A 20591-nucleotide genomic window follows, 5' to 3' on the forward strand; every position below is an offset into this window, starting at 1 on the left:
CACACTCACTTTTACACCCCGCAGCGAACAGACAGCTAAGGTAACACTGACAGGCGTAGCGTGGTGTCATCAGCGTATCGGATTTACGTCTTCATTTAGCTCACACAATCAAACTGCAAACTTCTGGGTTTGTGGAGGTTTTTGTGCAGACATGAACAGTAAACTGGCTCAATGTCACTTTCTGGGTTAGTAAACCTGCTCAGGCCCAGAATGGCTGCAGATTTTATTTTACGGATACAGTAGATGTCTAAACTATTTCAGTGTTTATTTTCTGTTAGCATTACAGTTTGTTTCAAGATTGTTGTTGTGTATTATGCTAAATGTGATTTTTTGCCCCCCTCACCCAATCAGGACATGACTCTCAGACTTAGCTTTCATAAAATGTGATTCTCACAGGAAGTCAGAAAGGCAGGATTTGTTCAAAGACATCCAGGCCGAAACTTCCAAGTTGGGAAAATTTGTAAATTTGGGTCAAAGCTGTCAAAAATCTGTCATATTTTTGAAAATGGTGGACTTCCTGTTGAGTTTCTGTTATGGGTGTGAGAGATTTTTGTTTACCTTGGAGTGTTACATAAGTTTCTAAAGTTTTGCAGATGGCGCTGTTGAGCCATTTTGCTGGTCACATGTGTATTACCCACAAAATACCAGTTTTTCATCAGTTCTGATGTTGCGCCAAGGTTTGCACATTTTCAAGTACATTTAAACCTTTAAACCCTGATTCATTGACTGATAGAAATAACAATGACAAGAAAAGAGTCATAAAGGCTGAAAAACACCAAATGAGGACGGGAAAGGTTGAAGCAACAGGATGCGAGTTATCCACGGTGAAGTGTTCGGAAATAAGACTGAAGAGAGCAAATGATCAAACCAGACGGTCGGTTCACAATCCAGGTCAGGGTGGAGATCAGAACAGACAGAGGCCGAGATCAGGACCAAACCCCGTGAAACCACAATCCTGAGCAGGCGTCCCGATCAGCAGTGAGAACTGGACTTCCTCCTTCATGTCCGACAGGTGGAAAACTCACAAGTGGCGGCGGTGTCAGCTGGTCCCGTGGTCGGTCCGGCAGGACAGTCCAGGAGCTCAGGAGACCTGCGGTCCAGGGCTTCAGGTTCGAGGTGAGAATGAGCAGCCGTGAAACTGTCATATTGCCTGAAACAGGCCCGTTTGGGCAGAACTGTGTTCGTTTCTACAGACTCGACTGCACAACGTTGGTGGAGATAACAGAAAGTCCGAGAGTTCACCTTTTTTCCTTTAAATTTGGTTTTTAAGATGTATTTTAAAAAGGCTAACCAAGGTGTGAAAGGTCAAAAAACAACATCTTCGTCAGGGAAGACTTTGGAACGGCTCCAGAAAACCCATGCAGGCACATGTAGAACATGCAAACCCCACTAAGAGAAGCTTTGACCCAGAATCGCTCACCCATGTTCTCGTTTTCCATGAATAGATGAAGACAATCATAACATAATCATGTTTTCTATGAGTTCAAGCCATTAACAGCTCCTCTAAAATCATCAGTCAAGATGCAGATAATCAGAACATTTATGAAGAAAACTCAGTTGTTCAGAAGTTAAGCCAGTGTTATCGATTAGGCATATTTAGTTTTATGTTTCACTTACAGTGTGCATATGATCATTTAACGGACAGTCTTATTACTCATAAGTTGTATCAATTAGTTTCAATGAATATTTTATATTATTGGATAAATTGCATAATTCCATGATATTAATTTTACATTAGAATGTACAAGATTTCATTTGCTGTATTTAATTATTTGGGGGGTAGGATGAATGAATTACAGCAGTTTTGTGAATTAATGGGTAAATGTTGTCTGATTATGTAAACCACAGGATCAAGTTATGTGTAACGGGGGTCAGATTACGAGTTATTATATCAATCGGTGGAGTTGTTTGTGGACTTCTTCAATATTTGTTCAAGCTTTTCAGTTTACGGTGAGGAAACTTCTTCCGGCTCTATAATATGAAACCATCACGGAGAACAAAAAGCTGTATTTTAAAGTGTAAAACTGGCATTTTTCCCACAAGCTGAGTCCTGAGGTGGACTGCAGCTGGACTTGTTATCTGTGCGCGCTCTCACACTCTCGCGTTGAAGTCTCCTATCCACTGCATTATCTGATTCCGATGAGGAGCATCCTGCTCCTTCATCTCCTGCAGCCTGCCGTCATTACGAGCCATTACCTGTAACAGGACACTCCGCGCTGCTCTGACAATTCAATACAAGCCTTTTACAGTCCACTCGATACGGCCTGCAGAGCTCTGCAGCGTTTCCGCCAGGTGTTTTCCTGTGTGTGGACGGAGCGTAGAGCTGTGAGGCCGACGCTGAGCGGACAGGTGAGTCCAGCGTTACGGAGCCGTCAGTAACGCTGGATCCACCTGTCCGCTCAGCACCGGGGTCATTCGCTCCAAACGTACGCTCCAGAAAATACCTCCTATTTTAATCTCTGAGGCCTGTAAAACTGTTTCAATGAAACTACTGTAACTGTCTGTGACATTCGCTCATTATTAGCCCAACATTATTCTGTCTCATCTGAAGCTTTAATGCGGATTAAAGACAGAGTTTCTGTATTTTATGCATCATCTTCACTGGAAGGTCTGAGCTGAAGATGTGAAAATGCTCAATTTATTTAATCTGTATCCTCTTTAGATCGGGCATTTTTCCCTTGTTGGCCGTAAAGTACCTTCAGAGATATTTTCTAATACTCACTAAAAGCTCTGGGTTTTGCTCCACTTGTTCTGCAGACCGTTTATATCGTAGCACCGTCAGGATGTAGAACTCAGGAGACTGTATTTCAGGACATCAGGAAGACGGAGGAGTGTGTTTGACTCTCACAGAGTCACACAGTTAAGACAAAACAGACGACGATACAGGACTGATCATGGGTGTTGATGAAATAACAGAAACAAAGAAGTACAAAGTATAACTGAGGTCATTTCACTTTACTGGAGAGCAGTATCTGCTGCTTCTCATTTTCTTTTTCTTTAATTTTGAGCTGTTATTCATATTTTTACATGAACTCAAATAAAACAGGAATGGGTGAACCTTCTTTTTCTTTTGTTTCCAAACAAAATAGAAATTAGACTACCTCTGTTTTTCATTTTGTTGAAGAATTTAATGCATTATTCATGTTTTTTATATGAGAGAAGTGTGATTCTCGGTATCGGTCGGGCTCTCTTTTTCTTTTCACTGAAGCATGTTGTGAGGTATTCATTATCTTTACCTCAGAGAAAATGTTCTCCGTGATGTTTTGATCAGATATTTGACTCGTGAAGCTGCTTTGTGGAGTGTCTTCGGGTGATTTTTGCAGCAGGACGTCCTCTTTGGCTCTTCTCATTGCGGTCACCCTGGCTGTGAAGATTGAAGCAAATTGTCAGGATTTCTGAATTGTGTGTCATGAACCATCATAAACCAGTCTCTCCTCACCTCCTCTGCTCTGGAGCTGTTCTCCTGCCAGGCAGGATGTTGGACGGATCGTTACGACTCTCAGGATTCCAGTTCAGGATGTTGGAGTTCAGCTGTAGACGTGGTCGTCGTTCCCCGTCCCGCTCTGCTGATGTCTCTGGGTTTTAACTCTACCCGCTGCTTGCGTCCCGCAGCGGTGTCGTGCCGGAAGCAGGACGGCGGCCAGGCGGACGTGGAGGCGTGTCTGAGGTTCGCCAGCCCCATGCCGCCGCTCACCCAGCCCTGCCAGCTGCCCTGCCAGGAGGACTGCCAGCTCAGCGCCTGGTCCAAGTTCTCCTCCTGCTCGGCCGACTGCGTGGGAGTCCGCACCCGCAAGAGGATGCTCGTGGGTGGGTGGCGCGCCGATCGGCTCCGTCCGCTGCTGACGCTGACCACAGCCCCGACCCGGCTGACCCAGATGTTCAAATTAGTTTTCCATTTCACCGTTCACTTTTTCCCAGAGTGGTTTCATGATGTATACTTTCTGAATTATTTGTGACATTTAGGATCTCTTTCTCCAACCATTTCTTTGTTATTGCATTTTTATCAGAAAATCCATCGTGTTTTGTCAGTGAAGAAGGAAAATTACAACAAATTTACAGTATTACTACACCAGTAATTCCTGTCATTGATGAGATCTCTGTCCTTACATCTGTCCAGTTCTGACAAATGTCAGAATATTGACCGAATATGTGAAAATAGCCAGAAGATGTATTTCTACTGAACCATATTCAGGATTTTCATGTTGAGTTGTTAGATTTTAGAGGTTATATAAGACTTCCATGTGAATTCCCCCCACAACCCCCAGCTGGAAGTGATGAACTGTGTCAACTCAAAGCAATTTCAGAACATTTGAGGACTGAAATCTGAAGCTGAGCCTTAAATTCAGACAGCTTTTCTGTATTCAGTGTCCGGGTCAGGGTCAGGGTTTGGGGTCAGGGTTAGGGTTATGCCTTTCACCTTCTTCTGGCTGATAATGTCCTCTTCTGTTGATGTTGTTGTTTGTTTTCCTCACAGGGAAGAGTAAGAAGCGTGACCAGTGTAAGAACACCCAGGTGTACCCGCTGAGCGAGACCCAGTACTGTCCGTGCAACAAGTACAACGCCCAGCCGGTCGGCAACTGGTCGGACTGCGTCCTGCCCGAGGGCGGCCGCCTGGAGGGCCAGCTGGGCATGAAGGTGCAGGGCGACGTCAAGGAGTGCGGACAGGGCTACCGCTACCAGGCCATGGTGTGCTACAACCAGGACAACCGCATCGTGGAGACGTCGCGCTGCAACAGCCACGGTGAGCCCGGACGCCCTCCGCCCCCCTGAACCCTCCGGCACGTCGCCCTGTTTGGGTCCAAGACGTTTATCTGAAATTCTAAACATATTTGGGATAAATTCAATGATGAAATGTTCCTGCTGGAGTCTTTTTTTTTTTTTTTTTTGTGGCTTCACGTCTAGTGTCACTTGCTTTTACGTCCTTGTGTGCCGCTCTCCGCTCTAACTGAACCTACCTAGTGAAGATGTGACGCTTTAGGCAGAAACATGTGACGGAGTGGAGGAAACGATCCATGTACTGAACCTGGTGCCTCTGCACTCTCTCCCTGACAGAGCTGGCTGATGGAGTCAGAACCCATCCGGCATGTGAGACAGGTGTGAAACCTTGTGTTTGTGACAATAGATTCCTCTCCATACTCTGTATGGACTGTTTCTGAGTAGTGAAGGCCTTGTTTCTGGAAAGCTTCAGGCGCCGCTCTGGCTCAGATGCTTATCTGGAAATGACAGTCAGACATTGTGTTGTAAGAAAAAAGAGGAAACGGTCCTGAAACCCCTCAGGAAACGTTCGTCTCTTTTCAAAGACCAGGATCTCGATCAAAACCCTTTTACACGGTGTCAGATAGAGATAGATACTTTATTTTTTAGGTTGAAATCAAAAGTGAGAAAGGGAGGACGTCTCAGAATCCTGTCTGAACCGGCCTCAGCTGACATGAAAGCCTGATTCGACCCCTAAAGACAGGCAAACACTCCTCATCTCATCAGATCGGAAACAGAAACTGATCAGCTTATAAAGTTTCTCTGCTACATTTTCACTTCCCCATTTGAGACAGAGCTGGACTGAATGGACCCTGGATTCACGGTCCTGGCTGTGATGTTCAGATGTTTCTCTTTAAACAGGGAAAAGTTAGTGAAGGAAACGACTTGAGGGGGAAATCAAGATGTTAGATGATTGGATAAGAGATTTTAGTTGGTCTGGAAGTGGTTAGTACCTGTTGAGGGTGGTAGGACAGACGATGCACCGACCCCATTGACACTTTTCGGGGATGACGTCTGAGTTTGGAGTTGCAGAAAAGTGCAGATTTTGATTCCTGGCCATTGAAAGCAGTGCTGATAATAAAGCTGTAAATGAAGCTTTTCCAGAAAACCACTGGCCCTCAGGAGCCGGGGAGAAGAAAGTTATAGCCAGAAATATTCAGCAACGCCTCAGAGACGTGTTGTGTTGGTCTCAAATTCCCCAGAATGCAGCGTGATTCAGCAGCTGAGGCGTTGCTGGAGTGGAATCAGATGCAGGATTCAGATCAAGGTGTCGGTTCTCAGGCAGGGTTTGTCAGAACTGACGATAGCTGCAGGGTGTGTGTACACACAAACGACTGCATATCAGGCTGAAGGCAAGACTGCAGAGCTGCACAGCTGCTGAAACAGCTGGATCTCCGCTCATCTCTGCACCGGGAGCCGCCCTTCTCTTTTCTCGTTTCTATGTGCTTCATATTGTTTCTGACCAGTTTCACGTTGACACGGCAACGACAGAAACACCGAAAACCATGTGGTGAGAGGACAGGAGGTGGCGCTGTTGGTTGCTTCTGTGATGAAACTACACACACACACACACACACACACACACACACACACACACACACACACACAGACAACAAAACGCCATCAACCTAAACGATGGAGCGGACTCAGCGTTGGTGTGAACCGGGCGGCTGTAGACACCGGCTCCATGAAGCTTGAATCAGACAGAACCTGAATAAAAGCTGAACCGATCTTTATTCTAGTGACACAGCGCGGTACTATTCAGAGTGGTTTATCACTCTTGGTTCCAAAGAGATTCAAAAAAAGGTTCACATAAAGTTGGGAAAATAGCTAAAATTACAAGAAATATGGGTAAAAAATGATAGAAGGGCTTAAAAAATGTGAAATTTCCCAAACTGCTAAAAGAAAAAAATTAAATATGGTTGGGAAAAAGTAAGTAAATCTGTTTATAAAGAGGCTGAATGGTTAAAACAGCTAAAATTTCAAGATTTGTCAACAAGAAAAGCTTGAAAGGACAAGAGAAACTGCTGAAATCAGGTACAAAAATAAGTTGAATGTAATAAAATGTTTACTATTCCGGACTGTAGTTTAAATTTCATAAATGCATAAGATAAAGTTTTTGTTTGTGCATCAAAACTACATATGGAACTTTATGAATTGCAGTTTAGCCTGTTTTTTTTAAAGGTTAAATGTGCTTTGCGGCTGCAGACCGTCTTGACTTGGTGGACAGTCACATAAGATGGCTCTTTTGGCCATGAAGGTCGCAGAACCCGGCTCTACAGCTTCTCTGTAGCGGCTCCTCAGGCTTCCAGAAAATTCTTTGTCTATATTTATTTGAACTGGTCTCAGAGGACTCACATCGAATCAGGCAGGAGGTTGTAATCATCAGCTGTATATATGCAGACATGTTAACTTTGCATGAGGACATATTTTACAACCCGACTCCGGAGACCACTGTGGTTCTTCTTTGTGTTCGTTCTGATCTCGCTGGAGGTTTGCTTCACAGAAGAACGGCATTAAGTAAACCAACTCTCCAACCAGATGAAACAGCTCCTCGTCCTCCCAGGATGGTCCTAATCCGGCGAGCTCCCCGCTCCTCTCCGTTTGCATCAAAGCGCCAGAGTAAACTCGGTAATCAATCGGGGAAATGTGAGGAAATGTGAGGCTGCTGCTGCAGCTCGGGTCTGAGTTCGCTGGCTGGTCGACGCTCAGAGACAGCCGGGAGTGGAGAATCAGAGCGCCGCCGTCGTCTGCGGGAGGAACAGGAGACATGAAAGCGCTCGGGGGAGCGAGCGCGTCGGTTTGCTCATTGAGAAGCTCCACTCAAAGCTTTCCGCCCACCGCCGGGCCGTTTGATGGCGGCCAGCTGGAGCCGTAATGAGCTGCTGCCGCCGCCGCTCGCTTCCTGTGAAGAAGACGATCAGATCTTCCTCCTGAAACGGAGCCTCGGCTTCTTTATGGCCGCAGCAGGATCGTCAGTCTGAGCACAGAACAGGGACGGCTGTTTCCTGCTTGAAGGTTCCTGGATGGCAGCAGGGGCAGGATAAGTTTATTAAAACATAAATCAAGCAGGAGCCAGCGATTCGCCCGTCTCATCAACCAGTTTGAGATGTTGAGTGTAAGAAATGTTCCTATTTTCTTTTGAAACATCGACTCATTTTGAATTACTGGCAACAATATTACCAAAAACACTCGTTCCAGGCTGATCAGAGACGAAATGAAGCTGTTTGGAGAAGAACAATCTTTCCCCTGAAGTTACCGACACACATTCAGCCAGATGCACATAACTGTTTTCAGGACTTTCCATCAAAATTAAATTCCTCTGTTGCCACAAAACGTGTCGATTATCTAAAAACAAAGAAGGAAAACATCTGAAGAAAATTTCTGAGCAAAGAAAAGCTGTTCATGAAGTTACAAATTAGAGTATTAGCTTTTGTTGTGATTTTGAGAGATTTTTTCTCTTTTTTTTTTTCATGGACTTTCAGCTGTTCCACCTGCTCTACATATTTACTCTGTTTCCTAATTGTTAGAGCAATTTTACATATATTAGTAGTTTTTTTCCCCATTTATTCTTCTTTTTTTTCCTTTTTCTTCTTTTTCACAGTTTCTTTTCTTGCATTAGCAATTTTGATTACTTTAAAGTTGTGGTAATCAAGTTTTTTTTTGTTTTGTTTTAGAGTAAATTTGGCTTTACTGTCGTACAGTGTGATGTAATAGTCATCGTTTAGTTCAAAAACTTCCATCGGTGAGCTCTCTCAGCCTTATAAATAAGCATTTTATCCTGGCGAAACCCGGAAGACGTGCGCAATCTCGTGCACGCACACGGAGGAGGTGCCGGAGACGGAGAGGGAGGGACTGTGTGAGAGTGGCACAAAGAAGGGGGCGTGGTTTACGGTTCAAATCCAGAGAATTGGGTAGAACAGCTTGAAATTTGACTCTTGATGTGACTGTATTATGAAGGCCTGTTCAAACCGCCAAATGATTTCCGCGTTTTTGCATCCAAATATAATTGAAAAACAACGGGGAACGCGCGTTCACCGGCGAGGAAAATCCCGGCGGCGCATCAGACGCGTTTTTGCGGCCGATGCTGAAATTGGGAAATCTGAAATCAGCGTTTTTGCGGCAAACCAATCAGAGAGCGTCTCTATGGTGACGGAGGTCAGGCAACGGGGAAGAGATGCACTCCGACCAGCATGGAGGAACAAATTACTGTCGCCGTGTGAAACTCACCAAGCTCCGACCGTCTGTGGATAATATCGTGCGCCCAGGCACGGCGGGCTGTCCGCCGACGGCGTCGTCGTCTGGATTGATTCAGCAAATAAAGCCAAGCCGCTCGCTCAACAGGGTTAGCCATGAAGCTAAGCTAAGGCCGGAAGCCCCGCCTTCCCACCACAGCCTCGACGCTTATGGACGCGCCGCATGTCCTCGGGGGCCCGGCGTTGTTCAGTGTCGGACCTCAAAATTGATGAGCGTCGACTTCTCGCGTTTTTGCATTTTTTTGACGCAAAAACGCGTTCGGTCTGAACGCGGCTTTAGGTTTTTTTTCCAGGAGTATTAACTATTTCATTACTCGTTTTAGCAGTTAAAATACATCTTTGCTCATCAACATTTCTTGGCTTTTAAATGTTCAGAAAAATAATATTTTTGTAAGGTGAAATTTAAATGGTGATGAAAGCTGCAGACGACATGAACGGCACGATTCACCTCAATATTTCAGATCAAGAGTATCTCACAAGTAGAGTAATGCTGCTTTTACTTAACTGTGAATCACAAAAAAATAAAAAAAGAAAAAAACAATAATGAGAAGAGGAAGTCCAGCTTCACTCTGAACTGGTTGTTGGAGGTTCGATGGTTTTAAAGCCGTCGCTCTGGAGCCGTACCTCCAGCCGCTCGGTTCTCACTGTTGGCTGCTGTGTGTTGGCTGCAGGGTACATCGAGGAGGCCTGCATCATCCCCTGTCCGTCCGACTGCAAGCTCAGCGAGTGGTCCAACTGGTCCCGGTGCAGCAAGTCATGCGGCAGTGGGGTCAAAGTTCGCTCCAAGTGGCTCAGGGAAAAGCCCTACAACGGAGGGCGGCCGTGTCCGAAGCTGGACCACGTCAACCAGGTGGGCGTCGCCCCGACTCTGACCTCCACAATGATACGACGGTCACAGAGTTTTTAAGAGCAGCAGCCTGAATCTCCTTCTGTTTTCTCTTTCCCGTGTGGCGGCGCTGGTCCTCAGGCTCAGGTGAGCATCTCCCCTCCGTCACTGTTCACCCAACGATGAAATGACTGGTGATTGGGTTTTAGCACCTGAACATCAGGTGTGTTGGAGCTGTGACAGGTGTGTGTGTGTGTGTGTGTGTGTGTGTGTGTGTGTGTGTGTGTGTGTGTGTGTGTCAGGTGTACGAGGTGGTGCCCTGCCTCAGTGACTGTGGACAGTATGTGTGGGTGGCCGAGCCCTGGAGTGTGTGGAAGGTCAGCAACGTGGACCTGAAGGACAACTGCGGCGAAGGCGTCCAGACCAGGAAGGTCAGGTAAGAAGAGCTACGGCGGGTCGGACACCTGCAACCGAATCTTCCTCTGCTGTCACCAGGAAGTCAATCATGTCTTCTACTGAGAATTAGTAAACAGATCAGTGACTGGCTGAGAATGAACCTTTTCCACCAATAAGAAAACCTCTGGTCATTTCTGTCTCAGCTTGTTGAAGGTCAGACTGTCGGCTATGATCCACAGAAATGTGAAGTTTTAACACGAGACCAAGAAGCACCATGGGGAATACTGACACATAAAGAACAAAGCTCTGTGAGATCAGTCAGACATTTGGACAGCGGGGTTGGATCTTGGATAGTTTGTGAAGAAACACAGTGTGCCTGGAAAAGCCTTCTGTGTTTCCTGTAATGATGTTAACTCTGGTTCCTATGCTTTGTTAGATCATGAAACATTCAGGAAAACATCACATTTTGTCTCACTAATTATTGTATTCAAATATCAGAAAGACTGCAAGTTGATTTTAATTAGATATGTACATTTATTCCAGGTGGTTTTGTCCAAAATGGAGGTAAAATGACTTTAAATCGGTAGAAATTCTTTATAAAACTTCAGCTTCAGGGGTCCAGTGGCCCCTGAGACCCCCACAACTTTCATCTGAAAACATTGTTTCCCTCCCGGTGAATAATTTACTCAGATGTCAGCAGCTGGCAAAGTGAGGCTGGTGTCAAATTACTTATCAGTCAACTTTGTCCAGACTAAAACAGCCTCATTCCAGACAGAGGATGGAGAGATGCACAGATTAAAATAAACCTTTATGAGTTCTAAACGCTGCAGGATGGCAGGAGTGGAGACGCCTCAGTGTGAAATGTGGACACAGCTGGACGCCCTCACCTCCAGTGTGTCTGTGACCAGGTGTATGCTGAACACCATCGACGGGCCGTCGGAGCAGGTGGAGGACTACCTGTGTGATCCGGAGGAGATGCCTCTGGGGGCCCGGAACAGCCGGCTGCCTTGTCCGGAGGACTGTGTGTTATCAGACTGGGGCCCCTGGAGCCCCTGTCCTCTGGTAAGAAGGTCCACAGAAGAGAGGATCGGTGTGAGAAAGTGAGGTTTTGCCAGCAGTAACCATGTCTTCCTGCCTCTCAGCCCTGCAGTGAGAACGGGACGAGGGAGAGGACGGCCTACCCCCTCCGCCAGCCCGGGGAGGACAAGGAGTGTCCTCCAACCAAAGAAGCACAACCCTGCAAACTCAACAGCAACTGCTTCCACTACTCCTACAACATCACAGGTGAGATTCAGGCCCCAAGGAAACAAAAAACCTTTGTTTCTAAAAGCTGCTGCTGCACGTGCACAACACGGTCCTGGTAAATATTGCTTCAGTAGATGGATAATAAGAACAGTGTTTTCCTCCAGAATATCAGGACTCCCAGCGTTTTAGTCTCTTTTCCACAAATCATTTAAAGCCTGTGAGTCACTTTACTGACTCACAAGTCTCGGCGTCCATTAACATGTTGACTGAGTCGTTCTGCTGCAGCTGACCAGCTGCACAAAGAAAACAGAAAACATCTTACCAGGTCACCAGGTGAGCCCACGTTAGTCAGCTGTTAGCCTCGCCACTGGCCTCAGTTAGCTGTTAGCTTAGGCACTGGTGTCAGTCAACCATTAGCTTAGCCACAGTCAACTGTTAGGTTAGCTACTGCCTCGGTTAGCTGTTAGCTTAGCCACCGGTGTTGGTCAACTGTTAGCCTAGCCACAGTCAACTGTTAGCTTAGCCAATGGTGCCAGTCAACTCTTAGCTGAGCCACCGGTGAGCTAGCTAGCCAGGTTTTGAACATGCACGTAGACATGGTTTGATTACAAAAGCAGCAGCACCCACTAGCAGCCTTATAGAAAAAGTGTTTCTGCCATTTCCATGTACAACGGTCCTAGATATCCTGAAGTTCTCTGAAGAGAAAATTCTAAAACATGTTTTCACTTGAAAGGTTTTGTTGTTCTGGCTCTGGGTTCGGTGACCTCTGTACTCACCCACCAGATGTTTTTAGATTCCGCCTGGTTTTCTCCTCGTTTCCCGACAGACTGGAGTACCTGCCAGCTCAGCGACCGCGCAGTGTGTGGGAACGGAATCAAAACCCGCATGCTGGACTGCGTGCGGAGCGACGGCAAATCTGTCGACCTGAAGTTCTGCAAGGAGGCGAGTCTCTATAGTCCATTTCTCTCAGGACATCATCTGTCCTAGCGGTTAATAATGGTCAGCGGTCTTCCCTCTGCAGCTGGGTCTGGAGAGGAAGTGGCAGATGAACGCTTCCTGTGTGGTGGAGTGTCCTGTCAACTGCCAGCTGTCTGACTGGTCGGCGTGGTCCGAGTGCACACACACCTGTGGACTGGCAGGTATGTTCGTCAGATCCAGGCAGACGGCAGCACGCTGACATGACCGGCTGCGGTGACGCAACTGGATCCAGTACCGTCGCTCCTCAAGGTGTCCGGTCGACCTGATGATGAAGGGTCCAGGAGGGATCAGTTACTATGAGTGTATTCATACTCCACATACCCAGTCCTGGTTAAAACTGAAGCCTCCAGCTAAATGTTGCTGCTTCCCAAACATAAAATTCAGTGTACCTGTGCTCACATTGACGTTGATTTGATTTGGGCTAAAAATACTAATTTGAGCCACGGTTGGCAGCTAACTACCCAGAACTCATAGGACTCCATAGAGAACCATCAGAGCGGACTACATTTCAGTCGTTTTCTGGGCTATTTAAGTCATTTAAGACACAAAATCAGTTAAGTGATGTATGACAGAATAAACCACAGGACTTATTTGATCACATTTCATAAACAAAACCTGGACAAATGTCCCCTGTGGATGAAGCTGCGTGGCAGAACAGACCGAAGACTCAACGGCATAACTTGGGACAAGGACATCTGTAGGACATGTCAATCATACAGTTCAAGCAGTGATTAGTGTCCGTATGCCAGCCACCTAGCTTACCCGACACTATGGCTGTGTTCGAAACCGCGTACTTACCTACTACTCATACTAACTTACTGAGTATGCAGTGTGTTTACACTGGCAGTGTGCGATTTTGAGTATGCGAGAAGTTCCCGGATGCATACTGCATTCGTCAGAAATGTTGAGTATACATCGTGTGTTCACTACTCATACTGAAATTGCCCAAGATGCAACGCGACGGACATTTGAATAAACTTTATTCAGTTCACAGTGACTGTTTCTTCATGATGTACATTTAGCAAGCTGAGTATGGTTCTAGATTTAATCTTCCCTCCATTGTTTGTGCTCGTAGGTATGTCATATTACAGATTTGTGATTGGATTGACAATGATTAAGAATAGTTAAAAAAACAAACAAACACTTACATCTGACACTAAGTCCCTGCTGAAAGCGACCATGATGGACCGAAGACGGCGAGCCGATCTTCGTTGAGGAGCCGAAAAAACTCTCCGTCGGTAAAGCATCATAATTGGCGTCATAACTGGTCCGTTAACGGGACACCGGTCCAAACGGCGACGTTAAGCGACATATATTGCAGAAAGATTGCCTTCTTGTTTTCAGAGTAAAAGCACAGATTTATCACTCAGGTTTTTTTGCATGAGAAAGGGAAGGGGTGCTTTATTTTGGTGAAAATAACCGGAAGTGCGTTGCTCACTGCGGCTGGCTTGAATGTCGCCGAATTCGTCCGAACAAAATCATAAACGGCTGGTATTCAGACAGATAAACGACACACTCGGCTCTAAACCACCACTTTGTCGCCTAATTTTAAAAGAAATCTCGATGAAGTTATACATTTGAGGAGTTTAGAGCTAAAGTGAAATCAGCTTTAGCAGATCGATTTCTGCTCATGGAAGAAGTGCAATGCATTGTGGGTTATTATGTAGTATGCTGTAGTGTAAACGCTTCGCATACTGTTTGATGGACTGAGTAAGCAGGATGCAGGATGGATAGTATGAGTATGTAAGGATGTAGTAGACAGTATGCGGTTTCGAACACAGCCTATCAGAACAAGTAGGAGAATGAGCAGCCGTACAACCTACAATGCTAATTAAGGGGACGGGGCTTAGCCAGAGGTGTGCTGGTGGTTTTAGTAGCTTTGAAATCAGATCCAGTTCTGAGCAGGATTCAGTTGCTGGAAGCGTTCCTCCATTGCTGCTGAGTTTTAGCTGTGAGAAGAAGGCGGTGTTTCACCTGTGGTGGAGCCGGAACTGGCTCACGGTGTGAGAGACAATGGCGTTACGGCCCTAAACCAGCCGAGAGGGGGATAATAGCGTCCTGGCGTGTAATTCCATAGGATCAGGTCATTGATTGGCGGTCCATTAGGAGCGGGGAGATCTCTGCCGGTCCTTGAGAAGAGCGGCGACCAGAGCAAACAGGACGATGTGAAACGAATACGAGCTTCAGCCTGATCCGTCCCCAGGCGACGGGCGGCCATGTTTATGAGAACCAGCAGGACTTCCTCTGCTTTCTTCTGTCTTCTCTTCGTCCTGCGGGGACGGCGTCCCACCGCCGCCCCGAGGAGGCTCATCTGTGTTGTGGAGCCAGGAATAGCAATGAGGCGGATTTGTTCAGTGGAGTAAAGGAACATACCTGGAGCAGCAGGCTGCTGTTATCAATCAGGAGAGCTGTTTCCAACCTGTGTGCATAGATAATCCCGCTGCCGTGTGTTCTCCCGCCAAACGGCGACGGGGACAGCTGGCGCGCCGCCGCCGCCTCCCCGGCCACCCACCGAGCAGCCCCCGCCCGCCAGGCCCCCCACGGGGAGGCGGGAGGTGCAGGGGCAGCCGGGGGCGACCGCGGATTCAACACCGGGGCCCAAACTTCAGAATCCTGCAGCTGATTCAGTCTGATGTCGTCAGCTTGATTCCAGACGGTTCAGCCAGAGAGCAGCAGTCGATCTGAACCAACACACCCAGATGTTGACCTCCGCTTCAGACGATATCCAGCTTTTCCCACCGAGCTGCGGGACTTCTTTCCTCTCAGTACAGAAGACTGAAAACTTTATTAAATCTGCTGTTTTTAAACCACTTTCAGCCAAATGAAATCAGGTTGGAGTCTCCAAACATAACTATCCTTATAAATGAAGAAAACAGCTCATCACAGTCGTGATCGTCATGAGTACGATGAATCATTTCTGTCTGTTTAAGCTGCTTTAGCCTTTTTTGTCACAGTTTTTTAGTTAAATTGTACATTTTTTGGTCATTTTAGCTTCTCAAGCATCGGCCATGTTCTCTTTTTGAACCTTTGTTTTCTTTCCTGACCAGTGATTCAAGTCGATCAGCAGAAAGTTTTCAGCTTTTGGTCTTTACGCCCCTTGTATAAATAATTCTTGGGTGAAAACTTCATAAAATGCATGGAGTTAAATCAAGACCAAAAGGTTAATTTCACCAAAAATTGAAAAACTTTAATTTGACTCAAAAGTAAATTTGCTTCAGCTCTGAAATTCTGTTAATAAAACTTATATATATATATATATATATATATATATATATATATATATATATATATATATATATATATATATATATATATATATATACTTTTTTTTTTTCACTCATGAATATATTTTCAAGCTGAAGGTGTCTGATTCAGTTGCAGGTTTAACTGCAAAACTTTTCAAACAATTATTTTTAATTTGATTACTTCATTGTATTTTGTGTTTGAGCAGGTTTTAATATTGTTAAAAAAAATATTCACAATATAATATAATTTAATCTGCTTTCACGTCTGCTTGTTTGGAGCCAAAGTAAAGCTCTGAAAGGTTTTGTTTGGCTCTTTTCACCATTGATTGATCAGATAAAACTCCTTTACGTCTAACGAACAACATTCCTGTTTGACTCTTGTGAGGAAGTCTGTTTTGTGTTGCTGGACGGGTGGAAAACACGTTTCCTTTCAAACGGAGCGGTTTCCTGTCTGTTGGCTGAGTTTCTCTCCGCTGCAGAGGCAGATATGAATATTCAGGCTGGCTCCCGGGAGAAGAGCCGCTCAGCAGATTACCGCAGACTAATAGGACGACCTGATGGATTATCTCTGGATTATTACCGAAGCAGAAGGAGAAGAAAAGATCCCGAACAACAGGCGTAACATTTACAATCAGCTGGAGTGACGATGCAGTTTATTGAGTTTAATTCAGGCTGCCGAGCTTCCAGGTAGAAAGTAAAGGTCAAGAAGAGACGGCAGGGAAATCATGATCTGATCAACAGCGTCATTAGAAACACTTTGTTTGTTCTGGGTCCATCTTATGTTTTACACTCACTGAGGTGCTTCAGATTTTAGCTGTTTTAAAATCCCTCGCGTGATATATCATAGCAACCGTTGATGATTGCCAACAGAGAGATGATTAAATTCATCTAATTTTTAATTAAGTTTTTTATAAAATTGTATTATTTTCATTTTATAGATTACCTTGTAAATTTGACATTGCATTTAATTTAATAAATCCTCAATAATGTAGTAAAATATACCAAAAACTACATCTACAGTCAGATTTAAGTAGAATGAATAAGATCAACATCATATCCCTGATTTAAATTTAAAAAAAATAAAAATTAAAAATCCCTTATTTCTTATTGGTTGTTAAATTTTGCATCAATAAGTGACAAAATGTCTTTTTGTTGACTGAAATATTTTATCACACTTCAGGAAAGTTATTACTTTTTTAACTTTTTCCATTTTAAGATGGTGAAAAACATCCCGATCAGTCAGGAGGCAGTGGTGTGTGTGTGTGTGTGTGTGTGTGTGTGTGTGTGTGTGTGTGTGTGTGTGTGTGTGTGTGTGTGTGTGTGTGTGTGTGTGTGTTGCCATATTTTAATATCTTCTGCTGGGTGTAATGACAGATCTGGTAAAATCCTGGAATCAGAGTTTGGGGGATCAGGATGTGGTTCAGCCTTGGTGAGTTGGGGGTTAATCTGTCCACGTCTCCAGGATTTACCCAGAACCCCCGTGGTGATCGAACCCGGAATGAGAGCATTGACCCCCTGTAGGAACCTCAGCGGTGTGTATTTCATCTGAAGGCCAGATGTGAGATCATGTTGCAGATTTGTTTGAAGTCTTTCCTAGAACGGATCATCATTCCTGTCTCTGTGGTTCTGTCTCTGCTCACACAGGAGCTAAACGGCTCAACACTGCCCCCGCAGGTCATCAGTGATACTGCCAGTTTACTATAATCTGGAAACTTTCCGTTAAACAGATTACACAGAAATAGTCTAAAAGACAGGGAGAAGGCTCTGTCTCTGTTGGTCTGGGTGTTTAGCTCATTTAGATCTTTATTCTACTCATGAAAATACGAAGAACTAACGACCAGGAAATGTTCTTGTTTTGTGTTTTTGTATAAAGACACAAATTACCAGTGAAATATTAGTTTAAAAAGTCATTCCTGTAGTCATAACCCATCAAACCAAATATTTTAGTTGGCGTTAAGGTTGATTAAGTTGGGGACTGTGTGAAAACAAGCTGTAGTTCAGTCATGATTCTGACATTTTGAATTAGCTGTTTCTCTTTATTGGCTTGAACTTTGCAAAAAAAAAAAAGAAAAAAGATTTTGATGTTTTTTTTGTTGTTGTTTGCTTGTTTTTTTCTGTTGGCTTCCTTAAAACATCATTTCAGTTAAAAAAAAAAATTCAACTCTACAATTTCAGTTGGAACATTTCTGTTTATCAATAAGTCTGATCAGTGAGACTGTTTTCAGGACGTCTTTTAATATTCCTCATTTAATGTTTTTAAACATTAAATGAGGGGGGGGGGCGTGAGTGATCTGGGTCTGGTCCGCCATGTTTACCCTGAAGTGTTGCAGGAAGTGACCGTGGCTGGATTCAGACCTCCTCCTCCTGATCAGCAGCCAGTCCTTCATTGTTCCTGGGATCACGGCGGGCGGGGGGAGGAGGTGGCGTGCCGCCCGGAGGTCACCTTGACGTACAGTGTAGTGTTTCACGTCCAGCTGCTGCCCCGCCCCCCTCCCTGACGGCGACACGGCCGCCGTGCGCCACAGGTCAGGTTTCAGCATTCCGCCCATCACCGTCATGATTAAACCCCGCCCTCTTCTTCTTCTTCTTCCTCTTCCCGTCAGGCAAGCTGTGGCGGCGGCGGACGGTGGTCCAGGCTCCGCAGGGCGACGGCCGGCCCTGCCCGGCCCAGATGGAGCAGTGGAAGCCCTGCCTGGTGAAGCCCTGCTACCGCTGGAGATACAGCGCCTGGTCCGAGTGCAAGTCCGAGGTCAGCCGGCCGCCAGACACGGTCCGCACCCAGTCCCGCCCACAGACCCCTGAAAGTCACTTCCTGTCCTCTGACCCGGCTCCAGGGCGCCCGGTGCGGCGAGGGCCTGCGCTTCAGGAACGTGTCCTGCTTCGTGTCGGACGGCTCGGGTCAGCAGGACAGCAGTCTGGTGGACGACGAGCTGTGTGGAGACCAGGAGCCGTCGGTGGACGGAGACGCTCGCGTGGTCCTGCAGGAGTCCTGCACCGTCCCCTGTCCCGGTAGGGAGCCTCCACACACTCCTCCAGCCCAGCCCGGGGTCATCGGGTCAACTGCCTGGTCTCTGAGTGGCCCCAGGGGACGTGGTTTAGGTCGAGGATTCTGTCACTTTTCTGACCAAACAGGACGCTTTGGGGATTTTCCACCAAATGAAATTTGTCAAATGAGCAAAACAGTTCAGGACCAAAAACCTTCACCACTGAAACAGCCCCAGGCCCTCCATCCACGGCGTTAACACTTCGACACGTCACGAAGCACACTGGATGAAAAGAAAAATATTCAACCTGTAGCACATTTATGATGGAAACAAGAAAGTATCCAAATAACAAGTAAAAATGGAACAACGCCTGCCGCCACAATGAGCTAACGACACCCTGAGGAGGAGCGTCTGGAGATGGGACTGGAGCCGGTGTTTCGGACTGACTGGTTCCCCTCTTAACTGCTGACCGGCTTTCCCTCTCGTCTCTTGTTGTTGGTAGATGTTCAAAACCAGACATTTTATGAGTCTGATTTCAACTTTTGCTGTTATAGCAGCAGTTACAGGAAGTCGGTCACCAGTCAGCCAGGGAACCACTTAGTGCGAAACACCAGGAACTCTAAAGGAGCAGCTCCTCCCTGAAAACAGGAACAGATCCCAACTGCAGAGCGAGACTCCTGATTTAAAATTACAACCAAAACCATCTCAGGCCAGCCAGGTAAAAACTGCCACGGTCATCTTTCAATCACAAGGTTGGCAGCTTGATCCCGGCACAGATGCCCGTGTGTCCTTGAGCAAGACACTCAACCCTGCGTTTCTCCCGGCGCGACGTCTCACTGATTAAACTTGGAACCACGAGCCAAACCTGGCAGAAGCTCCCAATCATATCTTTCCGTTGGAAACTCCAGTTCTGTGACGACGCTGTTGCATAACGCGCAGCAGCTGCTGAGGTCAAAGGTCAGCCCCATTTCAGAATCAGCAGTCGAGAGTTGTCATCGCTCTCAATCAGCAGTGTGTGGATGTTCTCTGGAGCATTCAGCTACTCAAACACACGGAGGCTCGTACTCCACATATTCACAATAACAACAAAGGCCCGCCGGCTGAGGCTCTTACTGTGGAGTGTGTTTGATTGGCCGAGACCTCGGCACTCCGGCAATCAGGCGCACTCAGCGAGCCGAGAGGACGCCGCACAATGCAAACACTGCTGCTAACAGGTGGGAGGAAGGACGGCGAGGACAATGCGGGGAGCTCTCAGAATTGATAATGGGTGGTGATTGTGCGGCGGTCATTGTGAGCGCCGCCGCCGCCGCGCACAGACCCGGTGTGGGCGTAATCAGGCTATAATCAAGATAATTGGCTGAGTGGGAACGGCCAAGGTCAAAGCAGAGTCGGCACGCCGTCTGACCTCTGAAGGTAGAGACATTCAGCTCTGCTGGTCACTCTCAGCCTTTTTCTGTGTTTTCTGTTCTTTAATTACCATCCCGTCCTTTCTTCTTCTTCTTGGATGAGCCACTTAATGATTTATTAATTACTCATCAGGCTCGCAAATGAAGCAGGAGCTCGGTGACCTATTTAAGAGGGAGTCTTAGCTCAGACGAGGCCTCCGGGCCGATGACTGGAACGGGAAAAGGACCGGCCGAGCAGCTTCGTTTGGGGGCGCCGTTCTGTTGTGTCAGGGTGTTTTCACACCAGGACGGTCTGGGGACTCTGTTCGATTCCGGAGGGGACCAGAGAGTGGACCAAACTGCCTGCAGAGTGTAACACAGTTAAAACAGCTGCTGGTCTGTGGCGATATCTCCCGAATCAAACGCTGACAGAGAGGGGGAAAAGCAGGAGGAAGGAGAAATCGACTGGTCCAGACCACCAGTGGAAACCCCGGCCCTGTAGCCGGCCAGTGACAAGGGTG

General features: G+C 46.4%; 1 protein-coding gene across 1 annotated transcript in view; it reads left to right on the forward strand.

Moving 5' to 3' along the window:
• The window catches only part of thsd7aa (thrombospondin, type I, domain containing 7Aa), a 151535-nt gene that overhangs the window by 118789 nt on the left and 12155 nt on the right, over window positions 1-20591 (forward strand). Inside the window, exons 11-22 of the mRNA XM_030120128.1 lie at window positions 1013-1116; window positions 3613-3807; window positions 4475-4741; window positions 9683-9861; window positions 9979-9984; window positions 10140-10273; window positions 11142-11295; window positions 11376-11517; window positions 12305-12420; window positions 12500-12617; window positions 18305-18450; window positions 18536-18710. Coding sequence (XP_029975988.1) covers window positions 1013-1116; window positions 3613-3807; window positions 4475-4741; window positions 9683-9861; window positions 9979-9984; window positions 10140-10273; window positions 11142-11295; window positions 11376-11517; window positions 12305-12420; window positions 12500-12617; window positions 18305-18450; window positions 18536-18710 — 1736 coding nt within the window. The remainder of the gene's footprint in view (window positions 1-1012; window positions 1117-3612; window positions 3808-4474; window positions 4742-9682; window positions 9862-9978; window positions 9985-10139; window positions 10274-11141; window positions 11296-11375; window positions 11518-12304; window positions 12421-12499; window positions 12618-18304; window positions 18451-18535; window positions 18711-20591) is intronic.

Source organism: Salarias fasciatus, chromosome 22, assembly GCF_902148845.1.
Source record: "Salarias fasciatus chromosome 22, fSalaFa1.1, whole genome shotgun sequence".
NCBI classification, from domain to species: domain Eukaryota; kingdom Metazoa; phylum Chordata; class Actinopteri; order Blenniiformes; family Blenniidae; genus Salarias; species Salarias fasciatus.